Source organism: Nematostella vectensis, chromosome 2 (genome assembly GCF_932526225.1).
Source record: "Nematostella vectensis chromosome 2, jaNemVect1.1, whole genome shotgun sequence".
In the NCBI taxonomy this organism is placed as follows: domain Eukaryota; kingdom Metazoa; phylum Cnidaria; class Anthozoa; order Actiniaria; family Edwardsiidae; genus Nematostella; species Nematostella vectensis.
The window spans coordinates 11313651-11324365 of NC_064035.1; the positions used below are offsets into that span (position 1 = coordinate 11313651).

Consider the following 10715-nt stretch of genomic DNA (forward strand, 5'->3'; position numbering starts at 1 on the left):
AGTCAAGATGTATCACGTAAAGGTTTCGCAGAACAAAAACATCTAAAAAAATTCCCTCGCTAAATCTAAGTAAAAAAAATGATGATCTTAACACCTATTAATTTTCTCTTCTTTATTTCTTCTTTTTTGCTTTAAACGCATTTTATTATACGAATATTTAACGAAAGATTCCACACTGAAAAAAGTGTCTTTGCTACTATCCAAAATAAGTAAATAAAATTCCTGTTTGTGTTTCAGAACCCTGCGGATGGCACAGGTGTTTCTATATCCTATGTCCTACAAAAACAATTCATCACCCGAAGCGGATAAGTCGATTAATAAAAATTAAATCGTGCATATAAAGGACAGTTCTGCAATCGTTCATCAAACGCCTTTATCTCAACACTGATGAAGAAATAATTAACCAAAACCGAAAAGCTCAGGTAAGAGGTAACTTATTTCCGAGTATTTTAATGTTGCTTTCTTTGGAAAACGCTTGGATTATCTCACACATCGAAAAAACGCAATATTCGCAAAAGACATATCTTTGTCCGCAGGTCCAAAAGGGGACACTTAGTTTTTCAAGATAGTTTTTCTTTTCTTGTTATTTTCCATTTTACCTGAAAACAGAAAAAAAAGAGAGTAACAGTTGCTCGAACAAACCCAGGGGCCCCATATCACAAAGCATTATCCATAAAAAATCGCTTCGATTACTGTTAACTGTTTACGTCTTAACGAAAAATATAATCATAAACTTTTGAATTCTTAAGGTTTATCTGAGCCCACCAACAATGCTTGCCAATCGATGCTCCTTAGCAGGGACCACGACTGTATTTTACCTCATCGCGTCGTGCTTGATATTATACGGTGAGCTCAATTTTTGTTTTTTCATCATACTCTGTAAATAATCACATCCAACCAAACGTTAAAGAAATAAGAGTGTTCGTTCCTTACAAAGATGTTGTCGGGACTCGTTTAGGGGGCAGGTTAAATGGCTTTTGCGTCCGAATAGACCCTTTTTTTTACTTGCTATGCGCTATTAGTTAAAATTTTATTTCTCCTTGCTCCTTTCCTATCAAATGTTCTGAAGAGGTTGAAAGAGAGAAGAGGACCGGCTACACGGAGGCTATTATTTTCCATTTTTTTTTATTTCTCCTTGCTTCTTTCCTATCCAATGTATTAAAGAGGTGAAAAGAGAGGAGATGACCGGCTACCCAGAGGCTATTATTTCCCTTCCTCTACTTTCTTTTTATTTCTCCTTGCTCCTTTCTTATCCAATGTATTGAAGAGGTCAAAAGAGAGGAGAGGACCGGCTTCACGGAGGCTATTATTTCCCTTCCTCTTATTTCTTTTTATTTCTCCTTGCTCCTTTCCTATCCAATGTCCTGAACAGGTCAAAAGAGAGGAGAGGACCGGCTACACGGAAGCTATTATTTCCCTTCTTTCTTTTTATTTCTCCTTGCTCCTTTCCTATCCAATGTCCTGAAGAGGTCAAAATAGAGGCTACACAGAGGCTATTATTTCCCTTTTCTTCTTTCTTTTTATTTCTCCTTGCTCCTTTCCTATCCAATGTCCTGAACAGGTCAAAAGAGAGGAGAGGACCGGCTACACGTAAGCTATTATTTCCCTTTTCTTCTTTCTTTTTATTTCTCCTTGCTCCTTTCCTATCCAATGTCCTGAACAGGTCAAAAGAGAGCAGAGGACCGGCTACACGGAGGCTATTATTTCCCTTCTTCTTATTTCTTTTTATTTCTCCTTGCTCCTTTCTTATCCAATGTCCTGAACAGGTCAAAAGAGAGGAGAGGACCGGCTACACGGAAGCTATTATTTCCCTTTTCTTCTTTCTTTTTATTTCTCCTTGCTCCTTTTCTATCCAATGTCCTGAAGAGGTTGAAAGAGAGGAGAGGACCGGCTACACGGAAGCTATTATCTCCCTTTTTTTATTTCTCCTTGCTCCTTTCTTATCCAATGTATTGAAGAGGTCAAAAGAGAGGGGAGGACCGGCTACACAGAGGCTATTCTATTTCCCTTACTCTTCTTTCTTTTTATTTCTCCTTGCTCCTTTCCTATCCAATGTCCTGAACAGGTCAAAAGAGAGGAGAAGACCGGCTACACGGAGGCTAATATTTCCCTTCTTTCTTTTTATTTCTCCTTGCTCCTTTTCTATCCAATGTTCTGAAGAGGTCAAAAGGGTTTTCTACTCTTACCAGTGACGGAATTTTAGCTACCACAGGTACGGGAACGGATTTTTTTGTGAACAGCGGCCTGGACAAGAAAGAAATTAAAGAATAAAAGCCGAGTGGTAAACTGGATTAAAGTATATTCTCTCGTTAACCCGAGTTTAACGTTTATTAATCATCAGCGTCTGTTGTATCGCCTTACTGCGCAAGATTGACTTCCACGCATGCCTACTGTGACGAAGCGAATCTCACCGGGATTCCTGCAAACGTGTCATCCACTATTAACTACCTGTAAGGATAGCAATAAGGGGGGAGGTGAGGGGGAGAGAATTTGAGTGATTTTTGTGTCCTTACCTGACCAGACCAAGGGTACCTCTCAGCTAGTGGTCTACAACTCCGTCATTCACTATTAACTTAGAGTCGTAGCGGGCCACAGAAGATTGGGTGGGTGGGTGGGGGGGGGGGGGGGGGGGGGGGGGCTAACACCCACTCTTGCCGTCTCTTCTGGTCATTTCCTAATAGTTTTTGAAAATATCAGGGGCAACTTGCTACCACCCCCTGCTACGGCCCGCCCCTATTTACACTAGCCGTTTCCGAGTTTTATGCTGTCTGAAAATTCCTTATCCGCTGGCGGTGAGCTCTGGCTTATTTGTAAGCGCCAAATAAGTTGCGTTTTGTTGTTGTTTTAATTGTACCGCTAAAAGCCTGAGCGCGCACAAATTTTGCACTAAAAAACTCACGTGATCTGGTAGTGCCAAGTCGCCTATTCAACTTTTGGTTAAAAATTGGAGAAATGACATGGAAATTCATTAACACTAGTATTTAGGCTAATATATCTGAAGAGTTATTCTCTTATCTGTGTAATGTTTTTATCTTTATTTGTTGTAGATCCCTGAAGTTAAATTTGCTTTCTCGTGTGGACAAAATGTTTTCAAATTTTACGTCCTTGACAACTCTGTAAGTCAAATGTAAATGATTGAATGACAAACGTAAATAATTTCATATAAACCTAAAACATAAAAGCACTAGTTAAAACGAAACTTTGTTGATTTTGTTTCCACTAGGATACTTGATAGCAACAGGATAAAGTCTATCGAGGCAGGGGCTCTACCTTCTTCAATTAACCTTCTGTAAGTGAAAGAAAATATGATAGTGATCTGTGAACACTCTCGCCGGACTGCGCTTGACAAGTCCTCTTGCTGGAAATTTTTTTGAATTGAAGAAGGCTCCAGCATAAGGCGAAAAAAAGGTGCAAATATCCGTTATTGAAGATCGCCATCATTATTTATCGCTATATGTCACTATAAAATAAGATGGCTAATTTGAAGTTTTACTGAATGTTTGTGACCAGATGTCAGTCAATTCATAAGTTCCTTGAATGGTAGCGGCGGCAGTATTTCTTTACAAAGAGAAATTGGGAGTGGTTATACTATTTTTTTTATTTTATAATCATATTAGTTATATCATTTTCCCTAGAGATTTAGACAGAAATGCATTGAAAAGACTTGAGAGGGGTATGATCCCTGCAAATGTGAAAAACCTGTAAGTATGCAATTAGAAACACCGGCCCTTGGCACGTGATCATGGATGAAGTAGTTTCATTATAGATTTGTAAAGAGAAAGAGCGCTAAAAAGGATAGATATTTAGCTTGATAGCCGGCTCTGCGTCGGGATTCCTTTCCCTCGCCACAGGAATCCCGAATCTAGGGAGAGCCGGCTTGCAAGCAGGATAGATATTATACAGTTGCTGCCTCTTCGTCATTGTCTAGTGGAAAATGATGAAAATTGACCATGGACTATAACTTAATTATTTGCTTACCTTAAATTGATAGAGGGATATTCCCTTTTGGCAACATTCACTCCATACCCTATTATGCTCAAAAATGCAAAAAGAGGTCTTTTTTGATAAATCACGATGATACACAATATCATAAATGGTATAAGTTGATAAAGTTATCTTATCTTTTCGGACATTAGGATGATAAGCAACAACAACATCAGCGAAATTGAAAATGGATCTCTCCCCACGTCTTTAAGGATACTGTAAGTAGGCCAATTGTGATTCTTATTTTCTTCATTTTCTTATTTTCAAAATTTCTTTTACTTGTTTTTATCCAGGGATTTATGTAGCAATCGACTATCATCTCTTCTTTATGGAGTTTTTCCTGTGGGGATAACTGAGTTGAAAGTTCCATAAAACTGATTTTTAAAACATCGAAAATATGTTTTTGTCCATAAAACTATTACATACATTTAGTCTTTGCCTAAAGGCGAAACTTCTGAAAAAAAATATGTTTTACAAACTGTGGAGTCGACGCGAAAATCAAATTGAGCAATAAGCGTTATCACACAAAAACCTTCAAACTACATGTAATCGAGAGATTTTTTTATCAAGTGTATATTTTACCCCATTAAGAATGTTGGGACATTTTTCTGCGGGCCGTTGCTAGGCAAACTTCAAGACTCTATAAGTCCACCAAACATTGGTGAGATGGAATGAATTCAGGCATGGTATCATTGTTTACGAATCTCTAAATTTTGATGATGTCATCAGGTGATGACGTCATCACATAACGTCACAACAGAAAAAAATCTATAATCTTAGCTGTTGAAGCATCTGCAATGATAAATGTAGCTTTATAACATTATTCAGGAGGGTGCCTACAACGTAACGTATGCGTTTTCGATTTTTCCAAATAACAAAATTTTCAAACAATTTTAATTTTTATTTTTCCACTCTTATTTGAATAATTTCTTTAATTTTCAATATATCGGGAAAATCGATACGTAGTTTTATAGAAGGCAACTAGGTGAATATTCTCTGCGGAGCGTCCGTTTTTCGCAAAGATTATAAAGTTAGAAACGCAAACCGGAAGTAGAATTATCTACGCATGCGCAATTGAATATTGTGATAAAGCCTGGTTACTAAAGCGAATGTTATGATAGAATTTTAATACCAAAAAATCGACTCTTCTCCCGCTTTTTAACAGTGAAATACGCGTTGAAAGAAATCTTTTCTTGCTCAAATCAGCACTTCAAGTCTCTAAGAAGGTGCCCTAGGTGAAAAATCATGCTTTCCCATTTTTTATTATACGTTGTTTTCTGTTTATTACGTTTTTCTTGCCAGTTTCGGGCGCTTGTTTTCAAAGCTAAAAATGGCGCGGGCGTTGTTTTCCCGCCTGAAAGTGTGAATTTCACGGATGATCGCGCGCGCCTAACAACCGAATTCACTAGTTGAGGATTTTAATCGTAAAGGAAAAAGCAGGAAAAAACAGCTAAATACATATAATCAAAATACATACAATTATAAAGTGTATTAAAATGATGTTAGAACAGTCCCCAATAATAATTTATGTTTTTAGGAAGCTTTGTAATAACTCAATAGCAGCAGTTAAGGCGGGTGATCTTCCACCGACACTAACATATCTGTAAGTGACATCTGACGTCTGTGCTCATGAAAAGTTACAGTTATATTGTAATATATGGCTTCATGCGAACGTTTTGTTTATTGTAAAGGAAAAGCCCCGGTTTTGAATACAGGCTTCCTAAAGCACGATGCACTTTAATTTTTTAAAGCGACTTGAGTCTTAATCAAATCAAGGAAATCAACGAAGGAGTCTTCCCAGATGGCATAAGAAGCCTGTGAGTTAAACCATTATTATCTGACTATAATGCACCATGACTATCGTAATTTACACTACCACAACCATGGTCTATCACCGACCATATCAATATTTGGGTGACCTTCAAACCCGCTCGGTCAATCTCTGGGAGGCCTGGGTCTAAGGGCTTTTCAAGATTAGTGAGATACAAATTTGACCAAGCTGTCAGGTTTTTTGACAAATTCTTGCCGCGAGTCTCAAATTGACAGGAATAAGCATTTTTCACCATATTTTCTGTAGATCAGGGAGCGGGAAAACTTTAGCTTTTCTAAATATGGGCATCAATGACCATATAAGGAAATGCAAACGAAGGACACAATCCTTAAGAAATATGTTTGATATGATATCACTCAATAACAATCATCACCATTAACAGGCCCGTAGCCAGGATTATGAGAGGGGGTTCGTTTACCCATAAAGCGGACCATTTTCTTAGTTAGCTCTTCATCATCGCAATCATTTATCACCAACATCGTCGCCATCAACCTCATCGCCAACATAATCACAATCAATAACATCCTCCTCCTCCTCCTCCTCATCATCATCATCGAAACCTCCATCGCAATTGCAATACCACCACCACCTACAACAACTACACCACCATCGCCATTATTATACTACCATTGCAAGCATCGTCAAGATCAGAAGTAAAATTATAATCAAATTATATCACCATCATTATCATCATCACCATAATCATTTTCTATCGCTACTACCTTCACCGCCGCAACAAATATATAATAACGCCTGGCTAAACATAATCAAACTCCAGAGTTGACAATGAGTTGACAATGAGACTTCACACCTCGATTTCTAATTGAAATTTCCTGTGCGGTGCGGGGGATTTGCCCTTGTACGGGATGATCTAGCGGGAAAACTAGAAATTTCGGGTCGCCCATGCTCTTTAAAACCCCGCCCTTTTTGCGGTATTATGCAATATTTACGAAAATTTTGAGCGGTATTGCGGTAATTAGAGCCCCTCTACCGGACCCGAAATGATCCCAGGACCCGAAACGATCCCAGGACCCGAAATTATCCCCAAAAGTACCCCAACTGATCCCGGGACCCGAAACGATCCCCAAGAGTCCCCGAAATGAACCCCAAGGAATTGCAGTAATGGACAAACAAAAGGAATGTGGAAGGATTGGCTTTCAGTTTTAAAAACATATGAAACATTTTTGTCACTATACAGAAATTTGAATTAACTAAAGCCATAGTATTAAGATTTTTACATACGACTGCGCGGGAAATACAGCTTTCGACAGCTTGGTTGAGTCAGCAATTGGGGTCAAATGAATAATTCCCGTGATCGTAATTTGAAGAACCAGGCGTGAATAAATAATTCATACATAACAAGCCATAAACGAATGTCTCCAAAGATTAGACATGCCTCTGCTTTCCCGTAGGAAAATGTTTGTTTGTGTTTGGTGAATGAAAGACCTATCATAAAGAGAGATAGAGAGAAATCATGAAGTGGTGTACGCACTACTACATAAGGAAATTCAAAACTCACATATTGCTTTCAACAAAAGCCACATCCTTTAATATTTTGCAACGGTAGTAAAAGGGTTGTTCGAGTGCATTACTCAGTGTGCTTTTGTCATTCCATCTTCTCGGCCAAACCGGCTGTCGGTAAATATTCGCTCGTGTGAACATGGATTTCGTGGTGAAAAACACGTTTGGTTGTCAAATGAATAAGGTCAAAAGTTTGGTTGTTTTGAGCAAGGCTGTGCTTTGGCTGTGCTATGTTTATGTTGTACTCCTTTCAGTAGCAATTAAAACTTGTGTATTTGTTTTTGGACTCTGTTTATGGGTTTACCGCCGGGGCAATGTAATAAATAGTAGTATTGTATTGGAATTTAAGTTTTTAAAGTCATGTTATTTAGAAAAAGATTCGCTGTCAACCCTTAATTATGCTTTAAGAATTGAAAGTGCTTTCTTCTGCTTTCCCTTTGTCCATTACCGCAATTCCGTGGGGTTGTTTTCGGGGACTCCTCGGTATCGTTTTGGGTCCCGGGAACAGTTGGGGTACTTTTGGGGATCATTTCGGGTCCTGGGATCGTTTCGGGTCCTGGGATCGTTTCGGGTCCTGGGATCATTTCGGGTCCTGTACTGGCGTTAGTATTACAATAAGCGGGGATTTTTATGTACATTAAGCGTTAGAATTACATGAAGCGGCAATTTTTTTTACATTAAGCGTTAGAGTAATGTTAAGCGGCAGTAGCGGTGATACAGGCTAAACGGTAAAACATCGTACGGTCAACACGATGTTTGATGAAAAGGTCGTTTTGTGGACGTGTTTTAAAAGTTTTATGCTTTGTGGGTGGCTAGAAGTACCAACATTTGCGCTAACGTCTAATAAACATGTTTGAATAATGTTTAGCCAGGCCTTCATAATCATCATCGTCATCATTATCATCATAAACAAAAAATTAGACTGAAAAAGAAAATGCCTTAACGCAAACCAAAAGTTATTTTGTATTTTACTAACCACAATGTTCCGAATGTTCTAGACATATTTCAGAAAATCATCTGACAGAGATAAACGCAAACACGATCCCGTTCCAATGCTACACATTGTACGTAATATTGTTTTCTTCTAAGTTTAATTAGAATATATACTTGAGGCTTTTCTTTATATGTATCTATCTCGAGAAAGCTGATATTTCATAGGGGTATTTCATAGGGGTCCACCTCTAGAAGGATCCATGCAAAAGGGCCTTATCCGTATGGGTCCACCCCAAGAAAAAGTTTGTCAAAGGGGCCTTTCTCTTTTTATTGATCTACCTCTAGAAGGATCCATGCAAAGGGCCTTTATCCGTATGAGTCCACCCTTAGAAAAAGTTTGTCAAAGGGGCCTTTCTCTATGGGTCCACCTCTAGAAGGGTCCATGCAAAGGTCCTTTATCCATATGGGTCCACCATAAGAAAAGGTTTGTCAAAGCGGCAAGAGAGCATAAGATAAGAGAGGGACACTTTGGTATTACCCGCGCGCCATGTCGCGTCCGAATCATTTTTACTCACCCTACCCCCGCGCTTTGGCATTTACATCTTGTTGTTTGCCGCTGTTTTGTGACTTGAAACCGAAAAAAAACCACCCTATTTGCACAAATACCATCAAAAATTTATTTATTTATTTATTTAAAAGAAAAAAATAATGGCAATAAATGGCAATAAATGAAGGTAAACATGAAGAAAAAGGAATTTGAGAAAAGCCCTACTCTAAATTTGCTAATAGCAACAGGATGGTTGCGAAAGAATATTTCTAGCGCGGCAGCACTTAGGACAAACTGATTTCCATGTAACTGCATTAAAATTAGTTTGGAGCGCCTGGCTATATCTGACTATTAGTTTGTTTTTAAAAGAGGGTAGTGATGACCTCAACATTCATTATCTTCCTAATGGTCAAACGAAATCTGTAAGTTAGACATTAGATATAATATTGATTTTTGTGAGTATTCCTGTGAATTGAGAAGGAATCCAAGAAAAATACATTTCATAAAACTATCCTTGTAGCGAGGGAATGCATTTTTGTGATGATCAAAGCCAGCAAGCTGAAGTATCTGAGCTTTTGTAAAAGTGAGGAAATAAAGAGGGAGATATTACTGTATTTCTATGATGTTGTTATTATTATATGTTATATTATTATGTTGTTATGTTGTTATTATACAAGCTGGTTTCGGGATTTGAATCAAACGCAGTATCACAGCCATTTTATCTCTCGTCGGTTTTTTCTTTCTAATTTGACTTCGCCGCTCAGACAAACAAAACAGTCAAACTATTCAGGGATTTAGCTTTCTGTGAGTATATTTGCCAATCTTGGTAACTTAAGTTAGACCTGTTTTCTTCTTCAAAAACAACAACACGCAACCCGCGGGGGAGTAGGACAAAATAATAGGAGCAAATCCTCACGCGCAGTGGTGGGGTGGTGGTTACTAAAAACAGCCGGATTCGGACGCGACATGGCGCGCGGGTAATACCAAAGTGTCCCTCTCTTATCTTATGCTCTCTTGGTCTACACTAAGATGGATTCTTTCAAAGGTCTTGCAGAAGGGCCTTTCTCATTATGGATATGTTGCACATAGTAGTTTAGGGCTTTAATATGTTTAGGTGAGGTGTATTGCCCCGCATACCTACTATCTAATGTTTCCCCCTCCCTTTCTAAATAAACGCTACAGTGGTTGCCCAGTTTAGGTGAATGAGTAAAATGAAACAGCAGTGTGTGTAAAATCCCACCAGGTCACTGGATGGCAATCTCATCTCAAAGATTTCTGGAGCCTTCTCGCAGACACTGAGCTATGTGTAAGTATTTCATTTTGATTAGCTTACGTCGCAACAAGCAATGGATAATGTAGGCATGTAAACTCAAGAAATGCTTGATATTTTCTTCCATTCTTAAATATTACTCACCTCCAGATCATCATCGAGAGGTTTGTGTTACCGAGGGTGATCGGCAGGTTTGAGTTACCATGGGTTATCGGCAGGTTTGAAATACCGAGGGTTATCGGCAGGTTTGAGTTACCGAGTGTTATCGGTAGGTTTGGGTTACCGAGTGTTATCGGCAGGTTTGATTTACCGAGGGTTATCGGCAGGTTTGAGTTACCGAGGGTTATCGGCAGGTTTGAGTTACCGATGGTTATCGGCAGGTTTGAGTTACCGATGGTTATCGGCAGGTTTGAGTTACCGAGGGTTATCGGTAGGTTTGAGTTACCGAGGGTTATCGGGAGGCTCGAGTTACCGAGGGTTATCGAAGCTTTGAGTTATGGAGAGTTATCGGTAGGTTTGAGTTACCGAAGGATTTAAGTTACCGAGGGTTATCGGTACAAGTTTCAGTTACCGAGGGTTATCGGTAGCTTTGAGTGACCGAGGGTTATCGGTAGGTTTGAGTTACCGAG

At 38.9% G+C, this 10715-nt stretch overlaps 2 protein-coding genes across 2 annotated transcripts in view; both read left to right on the forward strand.

The window, feature by feature from the left end:
* The first annotated feature begins 795 nt into the window (after positions 1-795).
* Positions 796-4356, forward strand: LOC116604331 (protein phosphatase 1 regulatory inhibitor subunit PPP1R7 homolog). Its single transcript, XM_048721052.1, has 7 exons — positions 796-846; positions 2342-2450; positions 3048-3116; positions 3224-3289; positions 3636-3701; positions 4137-4202; positions 4278-4356. Exons 3-7 carry the CDS (start codon positions 3085-3087, stop codon positions 4354-4356), a joined length of 309 nt encoding a protein of 102 aa, XP_048577009.1. The 5' UTR covers positions 796-846; positions 2342-2450; positions 3048-3084.
* A 1153-nt stretch (positions 4357-5509) lies between these two features.
* The window catches only part of LOC116604330, a gene marked incomplete in the record, with an annotated part of 13259 nt that continues 8053 nt past the window's right edge, over positions 5510-10715 (forward strand). Inside the window, 3 exon segments of the mRNA XM_048723867.1 lie at positions 5510-5587; positions 5736-5801; positions 8335-8396.

What these genes read in the sequence shown, in the direction of transcription:
- LOC116604331 (XM_048721052.1), top strand. Translation starts at nt 3,085, where the DNA reads ATGTTTTCAAATTTTACGTCCTTGACAACTCT. An exon ending in CCTTCTTCAATTAACCTTCT is followed by an intron (nt 3,290 to 3,635) that starts GTAAGTGAAAGA and finishes CATTTTCCCTAG; the next exon opens with AGATTTAGACAGAAATGCAT. An exon ending in CCCACGTCTTTAAGGATACT is followed by an intron (nt 4,203 to 4,277) that starts GTAAGTAGGCCA and finishes GTTTTTATCCAG; the next exon opens with GGATTTATGTAGCAATCGAC.